This window comes from Pipistrellus hanaki, assembly GCF_964339955.1.
Source record: "Pipistrellus hanaki genome assembly, chromosome: 3".
Lineage (NCBI taxonomy): Eukaryota > Metazoa > Chordata > Mammalia > Chiroptera > Vespertilionidae > Pipistrellus > Pipistrellus hanaki.
The window spans coordinates 169,405,094-169,424,386 of record NC_140505.1 but is presented as its reverse complement, the minus strand read 5'-3'; the positions used below and the strand labels follow the sequence as shown (position 1 = coordinate 169,424,386).

At 40.5% G+C, this 19,293-nt stretch overlaps 1 protein-coding gene across 1 annotated transcript; it reads right to left on the bottom strand.

The window, feature by feature from the left end:
* Positions 1–1,971: 1,971 nt before the first annotated feature.
* Positions 1,972–12,359, bottom strand: AICDA (activation induced cytidine deaminase). Its single transcript, XM_084878092.1, has 5 exons — positions 12,262–12,359; positions 6,661–6,808; positions 4,267–4,537; positions 3,867–3,982; positions 1,972–3,430 (listed from the first exon to the last, which is right to left on the bottom strand). Exons 1-5 carry the CDS (start codon positions 12,267–12,269, stop codon positions 3,377–3,379), a joined length of 597 nt encoding a protein of 198 aa, XP_084734218.1. The 5' UTR covers positions 12,270–12,359; the 3' UTR covers positions 1,972–3,376.
* Between the last annotated feature and the right edge of the window lie 6,934 nt (positions 12,360–19,293).

Below are 19,293 nucleotides of genomic sequence, written 5' to 3'. Positions count from 1 at the left end.
ATAGTACCAGCTTTGTATTATCTTCCAATTTAATACTCAATATATGGATGCTCCTCAAGGTATAATGGGGTTACATTCTAATAAACCCATTGAAAGTTGAAAATACTATTATAAATCAGAAATGCATTTAGTACACCTAACCTATCACATATCATAGCTTAGCCTAACCGACCTTAAATGTGCTCAGAATTATATTTATAAAATGCTGGCAACACAGTTCACTGCAGAGGATTGGTTGTTTAGCCTCATGCTCGTGTGGCTGACTAAGAGTTGCTCAGCTTCATGAGTGTCATAGTACACATTGCTAGCCTGGGAAAAGGTGAAAATTCAGGATTTGAAGTATGGTTTCTACTGAATATGTATTGAGGGTAAAAAGCCCTAATTCAAGCTGTCATCACTTGGGGACTATCTGTATGTGAAAAGATAACATTATCATACCTACATTACAAATGCAAAATGAAGGTTTTATAGAGGTCCAACTGTTGTATGGAACCAAAACTCAAATACAAGATGGCTGGACTCCACAGTTATACAGATTTTTTTTTAAAATGTTGAGATAAAATATACATTGATGTGAGTTTTTACTATTTTAAAATATACAATTACGTGATTTTTAGCATAGTCACTGCTGTTGAATTCCTGACCATTTAAAAATCTTACCTAATAAGCCGGGACCGGTTTGGCTCAATGGATAGAGCATCGGCTTGGGGACTGAAGGGTCCCGGGTTCGATTCTGGTCAAGGGCATGTACCTTGGTTGCAGGCATATCCCCGGTAGGGGGTGTGCAAGAGGCAGCTGATTGATGACTCTCTCATCGATGTTTCTAACTCTCTATCTCTCTCCCTTCCTCTCTGTATAAAATCAATAAAATATATTAAAAAAAAAAATCTTACCTAATAAGAGAAACATGCAAATTAACCATCACTCCACTACACCCACTGGTAATTAGAGTGAGTATACAAATTATCCCAACAAAGATGGAGGTTAATTTGCATCTGCAGGCGCAGAGCTGAGTGAAGCCTGCTATGAGGAAGCTATTGGGATGGTGCTCCAGACAGAAGGGAGGATGTGTGGGCTCCCAGCGGCCTGGGAACAGGGACATGCCGGCTGCCAGCCACTAGGCGGCCGGGGAGCAGAAACTTGCGGGCTCCAGGGCGGCTGGGAGTGAAGCCAAGGGCCTATTCTTGCACGAATATTGTGCAATGGGCCTCTAGTATATACATATTTTTATTGATATCAGAGAAGAGGGGAGAGGGATAAAGAGATAAAAACATCAATGATAACAGAGAATCATGAATTGGCAGCCTCACGCCCCCCACTGGGGATCGAGCCCACAACCTGGGCATGTGCCCTGACTGGGAATCGATTCGTTGACCTCCTGGTTTATAGGATGACACTCAACCACTGAGTCACGCCAGCCGGGGTCGTCTTTTAACTTTCATACTATTGTCCTTGGATGCACCAAAATTTTTGATGAAGTTCGATTTTTGTTTTCTTCTTTGTTGCTTGTGCTTTTGGGGTCATTTAAGACTCATTCTGAAGTCATGAAGACTTCAACTTATATTTCCTTATAAGGCTTTTATGGTTTTAGTTCTGACATTTAGGCATTTGATAAGTATTGACTTAATGTTTGTGTATGGTATGTGGTAGAGGCCCACATTTATTCTTTTGCATACAGACATCTGGTTGTCCCAGCACCATTTGTTGAAAGGACTTTTCTCCCATTAAGGGGTCCTGGCATCCTTGTCAGAAATCACTTGAACATAGACGAACAGACTAATTTTTGGACTCTGAAGTCTATGTCATCATACTGACTTTTAAGTTTAACTTTATAAGTCACTTATAAAATTATTTTTAAAACATTTTATCTCCAAAGCTTCCAAAATTAGCTGTCATTTATTTAGTTGATTGAAATAAACCAGAATTAAATTTGCTGTGGAAAAAATTACTAAAAATCAAGAAAATGGTTTTATAGTAACATTATGACATGTTAGGTATGTTATAATTATATAGTTTATTAGGACTCATTTCTAAAGGTATAAATTTATGAGACATTAAGGAATCAATTTTAATATATTTGAAAAAAAGTATAACAAAAATATAGCATAATATAAAATATGAATGGATACATGAAAAACATATACAATAAGAATAAAACAACACAGTTGTACATTTGATATTCCCTGCCCTCTCAAAAATTATTCTCTTACATAGTGAACATTTCTTTGAGAGAAGTATCATATACATATATACACGTAGAAAACCATGACTTGGTTGAATTGCTGAGGTTAAAGACCCATAACAGAAAATAGGTTTTTCTCTTGTCAATATTCAAGCCACTCCCTTCTAAGCATTCATTAATGTGTGAAGTTTTGGTTGTGGTTTCTAACTTTTTTAAAAGGATGTGTTTCCAGATTTGTTATTGGAAGTATCTGCTCATTTTGATTATCATTTTCATAATCCTCTTATTCATTTTAAGGTCCTTTATTATATAACTTAGAAAGCTGGCAGTTGGACATCCCCCAAGGGAGGCAGGAGAGGCTCCGGCCATTGCTGCTGCACTCACCAGCTGTGAGCCCAACTTCTGGCTGAGCGGTGCTCCCCCGGTGGGAGTGCACTGACCATGAGGGAGAAGCTCCTGCATTGAGCATCTGCCCCCTGGTGGTTAGTGCGCATCATAGTGATCGGTTATTCCTCCATTGGTTGATTTACATATTAGCCTTTTGTTATCTAGGAGGGTAGCCTGAAGGTGACCATGACATTCCATACCAAAAAAACCTCTTATAAGCAAACATAAAAATATGCCTCAGACAGTTAAAACATACAGTACATGATTAAATATTAATTCTTTAAAGAGATGGCCTAGAGTTTCACCCAGAGTTTCTGATGAAGAGGTCTGTAGATCATGGCCTACTAGAAGCTTGTTCATTTGAAAGTGCACCCCAATGGAAAAGAATGGAAAAATTTGTCACTGATATCATTGAAAACTCAGAATGAATCAAATAAAAAAGGATATTGATTCTGAAAACAGTTTATCCTCTCACCACGCTTTTAAGGATTTATCTTCTGCTTCCTCCTTGCCTAAAATGTCATAGAATACTGGCACCTTAGTTGCTCCCAGACTCTGCAGTTCTGTCCTTTCCCAATAGGGGACACAGTTGCATTAAAAACAGCACCAGTTGCAGCATTACTCTGCTGGGCCTGCATTCCTTCTCTATTTTCAAGAAATATATATTTTTAAAGTCAGATATGAATATTATTTCTCTAAACTTTAAAACATTAAGAGTTGAAGAAAAACAGAATTCTGGAAGGACTGTTCTTTTATCCACTATCTTCAGGGACATTTCATTGTATGTGACATTCTCGGAGGTTGGTATCAAAGTCCCAAAGTACGAAATGCATCTCGTAAATCATCAACTTCATAGAGGGGCTGTAGAGAAAGAGAGAGATTAACTGAGCGATGACTTTGTGACATTTTGGAAGGAACTGAGTTGGGAGGGAGGAGGAAGAGCTAGGAAGAGGAGAGGAGGGAATTTTACCTGGAGGGAAATAAATGCTGAGGAGAGTCTAACAGAACAAAGACATGTGAGTGAGGAAGGAGAAGGAAAAGGCATCTTAGCAGAGGGTTCTGAATTGTGTAACAGAGGAGCAGACTCAAAGGTAGGAGAATGACAACAATAAAAGAGAAAAAGAGAGAGAGAGAGAAAGAGAGAGAGAGAGAATAAGGTTTTCATCAGAAGAAAAATAAGGAGAGAGTGATAAATGTACAAACACACACACAGGAAAATGTAAGAAACAGAAGCAAAGATAATAGCTCCAGGGAAAGATGATGGAGAAAGAAAACGAGAAGCAAAGGAGCCCCTTACCAAAAGGATGCGTCGAAGCTGCCGGGATAGACGCACTGAGTTTTCATGCAGCCCCTCCCAGGCTCTGAAAGTTCTTTCACGATTTTCCACAAAAGTATTCCAGCAATAAAAATAATCTGTAAAAAAAAGAAGAGGGAGAAGGTGTTACCATTATAGCTCAGATCCAAAATCAAGAGGAAATCATGAAACCTCCAGCCTCTTTTTAGTGCTCATTCTTGCGTCCAAGCCATTCTTTCCCTCCAATTCTAGTTGATGACCTTGGGCTCCAAAAGGGAACTAGAATCCTGGTATTTTCTTCCATCCCTCAAGTTTCCCATCTCACTTGTTTCAGTCTGACTTGCCACCCTGAATGACAGCTGCTGCCCTGAGCTGGCCAAAAAGGTCCCGCTCCCGCTGGTACCTTTGAAGGTCATGATGGCGATCTGCACCCCCGCGCGGTGCAGCCTCCGCAGGCCCTCCGGCTCAGCCTTGCGGTCCTCGCAGAAGTAGAGGCGGGCGGTGAAGATCCGGAGACTGAGGTTGGGGTTCCCCCTGAGAAAGTCGGCCACGTGCCGGGCACAGTCGTAGCAGGGGCTCCAAGAGGTGAACCAGGTGACGCGGTAGCACCGGCCCGGGTCCAGGTCCCAGTCGGAGATGTAGCGCAGGAAGAGCAATTCCACGTGGCAGCCCGACTGCGGAGAGAGCAGAGCACGCGGCTCCTGCTTACTGTGCCCATAGCTTTGCAGGCTTTCATTCATCCCCCCGCTCCCACGAGGATCCTTTTTGGAGCGTCTACGGTTTTGTCCTTAGGTGGCTGAAAGGTTAAACAACTGCCCGAAAAAGCAGAGGTGAGCCTTGGCCCTCCAGAGCGGGCACAGGCTGTGGGTTTTGTGTCGCGTGGGGAGGACCAAGTGAGTGGAGTTTTTTTGTTTGTTTGTTTGTTTTATAATATATTTTACTGATTTTTTACAGAGCGGAAGGGAGGGAGGAGGGAGATAGAGAGCTAGAAACGTCGATGAGAGAGAAACATCGACCAGCTGCTTCTTGCACACCCCCTACCGGGGATGTGCCTGCAACCAACGTACGTGCCCCTGACCGGAATCGAACCTGGGACCTTTCAGTCCGCAGACCGATGCTCTACCACTGAGCCAAACTGGTTTCGGCAAGTGAGTTGAGTTTGAATGGAATAGCAACCCACTATCTTAGTAGAGATTTAATTTGTGTTTGTGAAGTTAGTTTTGTGACTTTGAGGAGGAGGAAAATGGCTTGTAAGTGCCTAGTGATGTTACAAACATACATGAAGTGTACAAAACACACAGGACCACTAAGTGGGAAATATATCGGTGGGAGAGCTGGAAAAGGGAAGATGGGTGATGATGAGGCAGACAGTGAGTGTTGCAAGAGCAAATTAAATAATCTGTTTGCTCATTGTATGATCCCTGTGGTTGTAATAATATCCGAAATAGTGAGACATAGCAAGTCTACTTAGTATTGCAGAGAAGTCATAAGTCTCAGAATCTGAAGACCTTGGTTCCATTGCCCCTCACTTGCTAAATCATTATCCAATTCTTGGATCTTCTAATTTTATCAGTAAAATAGGCGGTTGGGTGAGAAGAGATTAACCAACAAACTTGTATGCACATATGCATAATCCATGGACACAGACAATAGCCTGGTGAAGGCCTGGGGCAGGCTAGAAGGGATCAAAGGTTCGATTCTTGTCAAGGGCATGCACCTTGGTTGCAGGAACATCCCCAGTAGGGGGTGTGCTAGAGGCAGCTGATCAATGACTCTCTCTCATTGATGTTTCTAACTCTCTACACTGTATCTCTCTCCCTTCCTCTCTGTAAAAATCAATAAAGCATATTTAAATAAAATAAAATAAAATAAAATAAAAAATAAATTGTAATTTAAAAAAGTAAATAAAATAGGCCGGGCTGGTGTTTAAAGAAGTCAAGGGTGGCTTTCAACAAAACCTTCTATAGTTAGCCATATCACCAAATAGAAGAGATTAGAAGGTAAAACAATGTGGTGAGAAAATTTACACAATACTGGGAGGCAAAGAGAACTAAATGGCAAAGTAAGCACTAATCAGTGCCATTCCACCCTTGGGTTTCCTGGGAACCCAAGACCAGATGTTATGAAAGAGGATGTATTCATTGGCAGAAGATTATGTAAACCCACCGGGATTGGGGTCAAGAAGTTTTCTGGAAATGTCATTCTCTAATGTTCTAGATGCCGAGAGACTGATTTCACCAACCAATTGAGACTTCCCTGTTTCTGGGGTGTGCCCTGTGCCATGCCCTCCCTGGCCTATGCTCCCTGTGAGCAGGAGAGAATAGAGATCATTTGAAAACAGAATTGGTCCGCAATCATTTTTCATGAAAATTGCCCCCTTAATTTTCAAAAATTCTAAAGACACAATTTGTTTTCCACACTTAAAATTTAGCTTGAGTGAGTTGATAATATCCCCTTAAGATAATTTCTTCCTTAATCTCAAAGGCAATTTGGATGCTGGGGTTAGGGGAGAAATGTTTGGGGGTAGTTATGTTATTCTTGGCATTGAAATAAGGTGTGGCATTAATGCGCCCGATATGGTGAAGAGAACATTAAATGATATCTTTGGGGGGGGGCATATCTATTATGGTTGCAGGGACATGTAAGAAAGAAGAAAAATAGATTCGAGGAATCTAGTGGGAACAAATGCAAAATAGACTAAAAGTAGTACCGTTAGCAGGTAGGTAGCTCTAAAAGTGCTCACATTAATGAAAAGTGTTAGCTTTCAATGATCTGGGAAGCGAATATTAATTGATACCTTGTTTCGGAGGTGACCAAAGTCCAATGAAAAGGAGGTGGCACTGTCTCGCCGCTTCACCACATAGCACAGGTAGGTCTCATGGCGACCCTTTGCCCAGCGGACGTTTTTGAAGTGGTAGAGAAACTTCCTCTGCTTCATCAGGAGGCTGTGGGAGAGAGGAGGAAGGTCATTCTCTGGTCACTCATGGCTTTCCTTCCGCTGTTTCAAAATATGCAATGACTTGAGCCAAACCAGAGAAAATGCTCTTGTTTCAGTTACCTGAAGCCTGTGACCTCCTGAGCTTGGAATCCATGATAAACTCCTTCTCTGATTATATGTAAGAAGCATTGAGAGATAGCAAGGACCCCAGAGCTATTTGAGCTCACAGGATCATCTCTTCCCACAACTGTCTTCTAGATGCTGATAATTTAGAAGACAGACTTGTTCCTCAGTCCCATAATTATATTTTCAGGTTTCCCTTGCAATCTTAACCTAAAAGCCCAAACTGTAATTCAAACTCAAGATGGTCAAAACAGTATTCCCAATCTGCCCTCTTTCTGCATGTCCTGCCTCTTCTCCCTCTTCCCCATCTCAGGTCATACTGGCACCATCTTTGCTTCTTCTCCCTCTTCACTCCTCGTATTTAATGATCTAAATGTATTGATTCAAACCTTCAGATATATATATATATATTTAAATATATTTTATTGACTGTTTTGCCCCCCCCCCTCCCTCCCAAACATACCCTCCCTCCCCAGAGTTTTATGTCCATTGGTCAAACCTTCAGACATTTTTAAATTTGTACCTGCTCTATTCCCTATTCTCTACATCAGTCTAATCCCTCATCTTCTTTCACTTGATCTGTTACCATGGAGGTCTGTCTCTCTTCCTCCAAGTCCCTCCACAGTAACATTTTCCATGCTGTGCCAGAATGATCTCACCAAAGCCCAGGGATGGCCATGTCACTCCCATGCTGAAACACCCCTAACCACGGATTCTGTTTGGCTCACGGGATAAACTCCACACTCTTTAGTGTGGTAGTTAGGCCAGTTTTTACATGGGACATCAATCTGCATTTCTGGCCTCCCTTCCTAGTATGTCCCTTTTTCCCTGCCATGTTAGGCCCCTTCCTACAGCAGGGCCCTTGGCACTAATCTCCTTTCCTCTTTACTTCTAGATATCTTGCTGATGGCACTTTTCTAAGAGCTTCCCTACCCTTTTCCATTGGGCAAACCTACCTATACTTCAAAGCCTAACCACAATTTCAACTGTCCTAGTAAGATCTTTCTGACAACCACTATCCCAAGATTATTAAGCAAAAATCAAACAATAACAAGAATCTTTCTGTAGTTTCCCATTGTCCCCCATCTTGTTGCTATCAAAGCATTCCTCCTCTGTTATCAATTGCTTGCTGATATCTGTCTCTCCAATTAGACTCTGTGTGTGTGTGTTTTTTTAAAAAAAAATAGTTTTTACTGATTTCAGAGAGAGGAAGGGAGAGAGATAGAAACATCATTGATGAGAGAGAATCATTAATCTGCTGAGAGAATCATTGATCCATTGCTTATTGCATGCCCCCTACTTGTTATTGAGTCTGAAACCTGGGCATGTGCCCTGACCAGGAATCGAACCACGAACTCCTGGTTCATGGGTCAATGCTCAACCACTGAGACACACCAGACAGGCTAGACTCTGTTTTGAAAGTGTCACTTTATGAGTAATATATATATATATATATATATATATATATATATATATATATATAGTTAAAAGTATAAGAGCAATATTTGATGGTTTTCACCTTAAATACTACAGAAAAGTAAAAAGTTAAAAAATTTAAAATATTAAAGAATTTTACAATTTGAAATATCAGTGTCTAATGACAACTACGTTTAAATTATGTTTTTCCTTCTGGTCTTTTGCAAGATTATATATACATGATTTTGATTAGACTGATTTCATGTGTAATTTTTGTATTCTGCTGCTTTTTTAACTTGACAATGTGATCTAAATATTATGCTATGTTCACACACAGGGTCCAGTCTTTTTTTTCTGTTACCTAGTTCCTAGGACAGTGTTTCGCATATCATAAGCACTGTATTGAATTGAATGTGTAGAAATACTCTCTGCTTACTCAAAATTCTTTGCAGTGGTGAACATAACACACGATACAGTGTGGTTGATCCCAAAGCATTCATGGTGTCTGATTTTTATCCTAGTCTTGTTCAGAAATGTATTTATCCAATTTGTGAAAATAATGCTGCCACCTAATGGCCTTAGGCAGAAGTGCAAAGAATTTGTAAAAATAAACACCCAGTCAGGGATTTGAATACCGTTTGCTGGCAAGAGAATTGAAACTTTTTTTTACTTTTAGTTTTTTACATTGAAGTATAATTTACATACTTCACCCATTTAAAATGTACAGTTCTATGAATACTGGCAGATGTAAATACCACAAGCTGCTACCACAATCAAGATATAGAACACTGCTAGGGTACCCCTCCCCCAAAGTTTCCTCATTCTCTTTTTCCCATTGGTTCTTTACTTCTCCCACAGGCAACTGATAATCTGATTTCTGTAACTATAAATTACTTCTCATTTTCAGAATTTCATATGATTCATACTTTGTTCCTTCCTTTGTGCCTGAATTCTTTGACTTGGCTTAATGACCTTGAGATTTATTCATGATGTTGCATGTATCCGTCGGTTGTGCCTTTCCAGTGCACAGCAGTGTTCCATCGCAGGGATATAGCACATTTTGTTGATACCCTCCCCTGATACTGGACCTGTGGATTGTTTCTACTTTGGGGCTATTTTGCATAAAGCTTCTGCAAATATTCATATACCAGTCTTCGTGTGGACATGTGTTAAGAATATTTATTTTAATAAAGTGATACATGTGGTATGTAACTGAATTTAAAAGTTAAGTACTCAAATGTCAATCTTATTAAGTTAATAAACAAGGACAAGAGCTTTTTATAGCTGCCACAATTTACATGTATCAATTTATACACATGGAGCTTATTAGAATTCCCTTTAAATGCCGAGGCAGAGAACTAAACTTATGGCCGATATACACATTATGAATGGCAAACAATAGAAAAATCAGGCAGTTACATCATTTTAGAATTAAAAATGCATATTTGGCAAAGATCTTAAATGGATGGTAACAGATATCTGATAATTGGCTTTATCTTAAAATGAAAGTGATTTATTATGATAATCATTACTATTACTGTGGTTATATACTTATCATATAACTAGAGGCACACTGCACAAAATTTGTGCACTTGGGGTGGGTCCCTCAGCCCGTCCCGTGCCCTCTCACAGTCTGGGGCCCTTGGGGAGATATCCAACTGAGGGCTTAGGGCCTGGGTAGCAGGTCTAAACTAGTATAATAGTTGGGCATCCTGCCACCACTCCTGCACTGTGCTCACCAGCCTTGAGCACAGCTTCTGCGTTGAGCATCTGCCTCCTGGTGGTCAGTGCACGTCATAGCAACCAGGTTCCATCATTCAGTCGATTTGCATATTAGCCTTTTATTATATAGGATAACCCATAGCATATGTAAATTGAATACATAACAAGTGCTTAATAAATACTGAAGAGAAAGAAAAAAAAAATTCTCTCTTTAAGGCCCAATCAGTTTAAAATAGGTTAAGCATCATCTTGTACTAATAAGTTCCTTTTAGATTTAACCTACCCTTCTGGGCTGCGGGGAGTAGAAAGGCTGGAATGGGGCAGGAGGAGGGGGTATGGGAAGAATATCATGCACTGAAGCCATTGTCAGGGACCAATTACCATGCAGACAAAGTGTTCTGAAAGTTATAGAAAATGACATGACCTAGGTAAAGGAATTCAGACGGACTTTTACTTCCCACTCCACAGGAAAAGGCAATAGCTCTACACTGTTTCAGAAGTTGCTAGTCACATTGAAGTGAATTGCATGATCATGAACTATTAGTTAACTTGCTTGATCCATCATTCCCTTCAGCTGTAGCGAGGAGCCTGTTTCTAGCACCTTGTTCTTCTCTGGGTTTCTTTTCTGGGCACAAGGGACTTTGCAGAGGCAGTTCCCGCCCCCCCCCCCCCCCCCTCGCCTCCAGATTGACAGCTGTTTGCACAGCTGTGCTTCCTGAGGCAGAACACTAGCAGCATCCCCAGCGATGCAAACCTGGAGGCAGACCGGTTAAAAATAACTGTGACAAAGCCTTCCTCTCCTGCCCGGTACCGTCACTCATGGGCTCTGCAGACATTATTTTCCTGAATGATAATCACATATTTCCCTTTTCCTCCTACTGAATTGCATCTTTTCTCCTTGTTTATTTGTCTTTCTCTGAATTTCTACTATCGATTTTGCCATTGTTTTGCATTTCATTATACATAAGTATCTCTACTGAGTCCTTTTACCTCTGACCTGTACCTCAGATTAGTTTTCAAAATTTCACTGAAACTGAGCAGACATTCATTCAACATGTTTGCTCTCCAGAAAATTTTCTGCCCTAGCTGGTCTTCTCAATGGTTAGCATGCCAGCCTGTGGACCCAAGGGTCCTGGGTTTGATTCCTGGTCCAGGACACATACCTCAGTTGCAGGTTCCCCAGCCCCAGTAGGAGTGCATGCAGGAAGCAACTAATCAGTGTGTCTCTTTCGCATCAATATTTCTCTCTCTCTGTCTCTTCTCCCCTCCTCTCTCCCTTTCAATCTCTCTGGAAATCAATGAAAAAAAATCCTTGGATGAAAGTTAAAAAAAAAAAGAAAGAAAAATTTCTGAAGAACACTTAAGCTGCCATTAAAAGTCTTAATTGTGTTGTGTACATTCTTTGTAATAGGTGAATTGACATAAAGTATATAGATTAGGTATCATTCTCTTAACATTTATAATAATCATAAAAGCAGGAATAGACTAAGTTCTGTGATAGTAATTTAACTGACATAAACTGCATGCGAAGACATTGTGAAAAATCTTACAGAATACACACAGAAAAAGTAAGTTCAGCCACATCTAAAGAGATTGAAAGACTAGGTAAATAGTAAAAATGCCATTCACTGCCTAACAATTGGACATAAAACATTAAATAATTTGCTTGACTGAATTTTCCTCCTTATTATAGACACAATCATAGTGACTTTTAAGTAATTAATTTTTAATATTGGCATTTAAAAAATAATTTCCTCACTATGTAACTAAGTTATTCAGTAGAATCTCCCTAGGAAAGTTTACCTTCAAGTGATTTTTATAGTTGAATACTTACAAAATTATTACCGCAATGGCCACTACTATTTTTAGTGTAGTATTGCTGTTTTCATGATTTGAGTCTATAACCATTTACTGTGTTGATATAATTACCACAAACTAGTTATAACTTGCAGTACAAATTTCAGAACAAGTCAATACATGGTCATAAAAGCTTTTTTGAATATGGAAGAGAGAGAGAGAGAGAGAAAGAGAGATCTGAACAGAAGATGAGACAAAACCAGAGAAATAAATCTGCATGTCGACCAGGCAGATCTTGTAAATCAGATAGTGATAAGAGAGGGATAGGTAGCGATCTCATTACTCAGATTTGCTCTGGGAGAAAAGCCAATGCAGCTACCCAAGAGGAGACTGTCCTTTTACCTGTCCATAGTAGGTTCCAGCGTGTCTTTCTTGGCTCCCCAAAAGTCTTAGGCCGAGGAATGCTTGCCTCAAGCACGGTTGCTTCACTGACTGATAATGCATTGGCCCTACACATTCAAATTTGAGCTTACCATTTTGGGCTCCTCCCTCCACAGCATCACCACCAGGTACCCCAAAGGCCTTCCTCCTGTTTGGGTCCAGTGAAGATGGGTGGGGCTGACATAGGCAGAGTCACATGGGTAAAATGACTGAGGGCCGTTCTGCGTAATGTGTAGGTTTCCTTTGGTCTGCCTCTCAGTCCATGCTCCACAGGTAACAGATCAGGAGACAGGTAGACACTTAGTATATTATAATTATGGTAATGAATAATATCTTGAATTTAGAAAGCATAATACTAGCAATGTTCATTTAAATAGCATCTTGTGTTCTGTGAGCTGAAAGCGTCTATTTCCTCATTTAGTTACAGTGTCTCTGAATCAATAGAAAAGTCCACTAATAGTCCTGGTTTGTGACTAAGTAAGCTCACTCAGTTATGTAGGACTTAGGACATGGAAATTTTTGCTTCTCAAACCACTGATTTCTGATTTTCTAAACCAACTGAGCTACCCAGCCAGGGCTGGCAGTCTTACTTGATTGCTCTATTCCTTTTTTTTTTTTTTTTTTTTAAATATATATTTTATTGATTTTCTACAGAGAGGAAGGGAGAGGGATAGAGAGTTAGAAACATTGATGAGAGAGAAACATTGATCAGCTGCCTCCTGCACACCTCCAACTGGGGATGTGCCTGCAACCAAGGTACGTGCCCTTGACCGGAATCGAACCTGGGATCTTTCAGTCTGTAGGCTGACGCTCCATCCACTGAGCCAAACCTTTTTTGGCTGCTCTATTCCTTTTAAATCCCATGCCCAATCTATTAGCAAATCTTGCTAACAACTCTGCTTATAAAGTGGGCCACTTTTTATCATCTCCAAGCATCCTGAATTAATGCACCAAGCCTCCCAACTGGTCTTCCTGCTTTCGTCCTTCAGTTACTGTCTATTCTCCATGGTGCGATCAGAGTAAACCTTTCCAAACATTGGCTGCATATATCGGGCAAATTCAATAAATGGCTTATGCAACAAATAACCTTTCTCTCACAAAAAAATATAGACAGTTGGTCAAATAAGTCTAAATCTAATAGAAACATGGACTTTAAGCTCTTTGTTTTATCAAAAGAGCATCTGGCCCTGCTGGTATGGCAAAGTGAATTAATCATCATCCCATGCACCAAGAAGTCTTGGTTCAATTCCCAGTGAGAGCACATGCTTGTGTTATGTGCTTGATCGCCAGTAGGGGGCATGTAGGAGGCAGCACATCAATATTTCTCTCTTATTGATGTTTCCATCGCTCCATCTCCCTTCTTCTCTACTTAAAAATCAATTTTTAAAAAACATATTAAGCCGAAACCAGTTTGGCTCAGTGGATAGAGCATTGGTATGTGGACTGAAAGATCCCAGGTTCCATTCTGGTCAAGGGCATGCACATTGGTTGTGGGCACATCCCCAGTAGGGGGTGTGCAGGAGGCAGCTGGTTGATGTTTCTCTCTCATTGATGTTTCCTAGCTCTCTATCCCTCTCCCTTCCTCTCTGTAAAATATCAATAAAATATATATATATTTTTAAAAATATATTTTATTGATTTTGTACAGAGAGGAAGGGATAGAGATAGAGAGTTAGAAACATCGATGAGAGAGAGTCATCGATCAGCTGCCTCTTGCATACCCCCTACTGGGGATATGCCCGCAACCAAGGTACATGCCCTTGACCGGAATCGAACCCAGGACCCTTCAGTCCCCAAGCCGATGCTCTATCCATTGAGCCAAACCGGTCTCGGCAATAAAATATTTTTAAAAATAAAAAAATATTAAAAGTATCTGTTGACCACATCTTTAGCTGGAATGTTTTCTTCATCTCTCAGTTCAATGATGAATCTCATGAACCTCATCCAAAGGGAAATAGAATTATGCATATTTGGAAACATAAGACCAGGCCGTATGGGAGAGAATATTAGAAAGGTGACTATTGAGTTAATGTCTCCAAATTGTTTCTAAAGCAGAATTATTTGTGGATATTTATTTATCCCATTTTATAAAGTAGATTTGATAAGGTGTTGGCAAAATCTAATAAATACACACAAAATACTCATTCTTCTGTAATACCTTCTTTCTTGAAAATCTTACCTTTTAGTGCATAGACTACATAAAGAAGACTCCAACATATATGTTTTAGATATTTAGTATTTGAAAATAAAAGTTCTGGAAAGCAAAAGGTTCTGTTGTGTTTATTTTTATTGCCCCCATTGGGGGCAATTCACAAAGTGCTTTTATAAGTGATTAATAAAGGCCATCTTTGAAAACTGAAATTAATTCATTTACTATTTATTAGAGACTTATTTTGAGAAAGCATAAAGCTAAGCTTTGAAGGGAAACAATGTTGTACATTATAGTTTTTTAAGGAGTTTATAATTTTGCTAAAAGCTTTAAAAATAGACAACACCACCATAGCCAGCTTGGCTCAGTGGATAGAGCATCAGCCCACAGACTGAAGTTTTGTGGATTTGATTCCAGTCAAAGGCACCTACCTCAGTTGCAGGCTTGAACTCTATCCCCGGTCAGGGTGCATGCAGTAGGCAACCAATTGATGTGTCTCTCTCACATCGATGATGTTTCTCTCTGTCTCTTCCTTTCCATTCTATTCTCTCTAAAATTCAATAGAAAATATCCCCAGGTGAGGAATACAACAACAAAAACAGACAATACCTAAATGACAATATAAAAGAATCAAATGTTAATAAAGACAAATCTGAAAATTGCAAAATCATAGCATCTCAAAGTGGAAGGAACCTTAGTGTTTATTTAGTAGCCCAGTTCTTCTTTAAATAGTATATGCATGTCTGTAGACAGACCTATGCCTGGCAATAGATCTAGGAGTTAGTCAAGGCCTGGGTAAACATCTCATGCTATCCTAAAACGTAAATTGTCCAAAGATTAGGAGAAACCAGTATTTTTTATATTATAAAAACATTTGGCTCAGTGGTTGAGTGTCAACCTTGAACCAGGAGATCACAGTTCGATTCCTGCTCAAGGCACATGCCCTCGTTACCCTATAGGGGGCATGCAGGAAGCAGCTAATGGATGATTCTCTCATCATTGATGTTTCTATTTCTCCCTCTCCCTTCCTATCTGAAATCAATAAAAATATATTCAAAAAAGAAAAAAGTTATTAAAGAGGTATGATTTGTCAAGCATAAGAAATAACTTTTATTTCTCCAAAAGTTGTATTCTCTTGCTCACTTTTCTTTTAAAGGAGAGAAGGACATCTTTTAGAATAGCATTTTGCACTTCTGGGTATTTGAAATAAACAATTTTATGGGGTTTCACTCGGCTATTTTTAAAAGTTATTTTTCTCACTAACTACCCTCTCCCCTTGCCAACTTCTCTTGAAAAACCCCAGGACAACCTGGCTAGCTTATTTTTAGCAAAAGCAACCTGACTTGGAAATTTAGATGGTGAGGTAAGCCTTGGACATCTGGACTTCACCGCTGCTAACCTTCACCGCGAGAAGCACGAAGTGAGGTTTCACTATGGCCCGTGTGTGAGCCCAGAAGGGCCTCCTGGGACTCCTCCAGGGAGTACATTCCTGTGTCTGAAAGCCAAGATGCTCAGACATTGACTCCCCAGCCCACTATTTTTGGACACCAGGTAGATTGCTCAATATGATACTTTGTTGTTATTGAAAGAGTCCCAAAAAAGAGTCTGTGTGGGTGAAAGTCTGATTTTTGGAGTGCTTCAACTTCTGCTTTTCCTGATTTTTGTTTTTCTCAGCTTACTGCCAGCTACCTTGCTGGGGTATGAAGAAGTTGAGGGACAGATCTTTAATCATATACAGGAATTACTCAACTTCTGCTATGCAGCTGCCTTATTGAGGTTAAGAGAGCAACTAAGCAAGCATTCGTCAAAAGCCTCGCATGGGCAAAGGGCTAAAGAAAGTTATTTTTTTATGAGAAAATTAACTAAAGAGGCTTCATTGATCAAGCACATACAATATGTAGTAGAGGGTAGTGGGAAAAGCTTGGTTTTGTAGTCAAGCACACTAACCCTTGAGTTTTATCTTGACTAAAGTGTCTTTAACTATTGCCTAATACCCTAGATTTTATTTTTTCTATGTGTAAATGTGAACAAATAAGTGTGATAACAGCTAGCCTTTACTATGCCAGGTTCTGTGCTAAGCATACTGAGTATTATTATCTTATTTAAGTCCCAACAGGTAGGGATTATTATCCTAATTTTCAGACACTGAGGCTCAAGAGTTGAGACAATTATCTTGCAGGATTGTTGCAAGTAATGCAAACAAGTGAGTCACATGTTGCCTAGTGCATGGAAGAAATTCTATAAAGAACCACTGTCGCCGAAACCAGTTTGCTCAGTGGATAGCGCATCAGCCTGTTGACTGAAAGGTCCCAGGTTCGATTCCGGTCAAGGGCATGTTCCTTGGTTGCGGGCACATCCCCAGTAGGGGGTGTGCAAGAGGCAGCTAATCGATGTTTCTCTCTCATTGATGTTTCTAACTCTCTATCCCTCTCTCTTCCTCTCTGTAAAAAATCAATAAAATATATTAAAAAGAAAAAAGAAAAAAAGAACCACTGTTATAGCGCTGGGGTGTTGATCTGTGAGTGCCTTGGGTGGGGCCTGGATGAGGCTGGTTGACCTATTTGAAAATGTCTTTTGTGTGAAGTGTATCCTTGGGCATGTGGAGGTATTATTGATATGAGAAAATGCTAAGTAACAGATTTACTATCTGAAAAGGGATTTACTATCGGGGAAAGGGAGGGAGGAAGAGACTGAACATAAACTGTGCACCTATGGATGAGGACAATGGGGGATGGGGAGGGGGCAGAGGGTGGGGTGGGAACCTGGTGGAGGGGGCAAGAAATGAGGAACCTTTGTAATAATATGAACAATAAAGATTGATTTAAAAAAATAAATAAAAAAAAAAAAAAAAAAAAAAGAACCACTGTTTTCACAAAGTATCCTATGTAATAAAAGGCCAATATGCAAACTGTCCCCTTGACCAGGAGTTCAACCAGTGGGTGGGGCCAGCTGGCCAACTGCCTGTGGCCCCTCCCCCCAGCCATCCCAGCCCTAATGGCCCAATCTCGGCAGGTCGGTCAGACCCCACCCATGCACGAGTTCATGCACTGGGCCTCTAGCTCTCTTAACAATCTACATTTATAAAAGAGAAACATGCAAGTTGACCATCCTTCAGCCCACAGGCCAACACTCTGTCCACTGAGCCAAATGAGCTAGGGCTTAAATGTTTTTGGATGCTGAAAAAAAAATTTAATTAAAAACCTTGAACTGTAGAGAAACTAGTACTGTCACCCCTTGCTGGTTTCCAAACCTGCATACTCACGGGTTAACCAGCAAGAATCGCCTCTGTTTTGTCATATAGGAGAAAAAAATAGAGTCAACCTATTCAAGAACAGTTAGAGAAACCAGTCAGCCTAAGTAGAAAAAAATGTCCTATAGTTTTATTAACTATATAATATTATAGGTGTGAAACCTCCGAAAAACCTGATTTTGTTACTTCTCAGAATGACAGATGTGTTGCCAGCAATTTATAGTTGAGAAGTTATTCATTTAATATTATATAATTTGTGAGTATTATGACAGGACTGGCCCAGAAATGAACACAAATAATTTTAAAACGTAATAAAGAGAGGTCAACTTGTTGTTCCACTTATTTATGCATTCATTGATTAATTTTTGTATGTGTCCTGACTAGGAAATGAACCTACAACCTTGGCATATGGGGAAAATGCTCTAGCCAACTAAGCTACCCTGCCAGGGGACCAATTCTTTTATATATTAAGATGAACAGGATGATATAAATATGTTTTATTATCCTAGAGCACATGTGTCAAACACAAGGCCCGCAGGCCAAATCCAGCCCGCCAGGCCTTGCAATGTGGCCCGCACCGCACTGTCATCACTGCACTCCACTGTCAGTTTATGACATTGTCAGTTTATGACTGTTCAGTAAACCATTCAGCCCACGATTTAGGCTGGATTTTTATTAGTGAAGCTCTTTATCTGGCCTTTCGCTGCTCCCCTGGGATTCCGCTTCACAGCCCTGGCTCCCTCTGTTTGAGCCTGGGTCCCCGGGGTCTGGCCTAGAACTGGGGTTCAGCGCTGTTGGGTCTGGGGTTCAGCACAGTCAGAGCTTTTATCTCCTTCCTTCTAGGGCACATGTGTCAAACACAAGGCCCGCGGGCCAAATCCAGCCCGCCAGGCCTTGCAATGTGGCCCGCACCGCGCTGTCATCACTGCACTCCGCTGTCAGTTTATGACATTGTCAGTTTATGACTGTTCAGTAAACCATTCAGCCCGCGATTTCGGCTGGATTTTAGATTTTGGCCCCTTCTCTGATTGAGTTCGACACCCCTATTCTAGGGAATGCCAGCCAGGCACTCAGCCGCCCCTCCTTTCCGGCTTCATCCTCTCCGCGTGCAACGCGTGTCTCCGTACCTTAGGCTTTTACAGCTCTTCCCCTCTTCCTTCTGGTTTTTTCCTTGCTTCTCGTTGTAGAATTTTCAGTCAGTCGACTTTCCTGTAGTTCTGGGTAATGTCCATTTTATATTTTAGTTGCATTTTATTGAAATTGTTGTGTGCGGTTGCGGCTAGGTGTTTACCTGTGCAGCCATCTTGGATTCTCCCCGGATTCTCCAGATACAATATTTTTTAGTTTCTATATGGCAAGAGAGAAATTATCCCTGCTCTATGTTATTAGATCATATAGTAATTCTTATGAATTATGCTTTATGATTTAATTTATTGTTGTATTTATGAATTATATCTTACTGATCAATTATTATACTCCTAGAGGCCCAGTGCACGGGATTGGTGCACTTGGAGGGGCATGGCCTGTGGGAGCAGTTGCTCATCCCCACTGTGGGTGTGCACTGACCACCTGGGAGCAACTCCTGTGTTAAGTG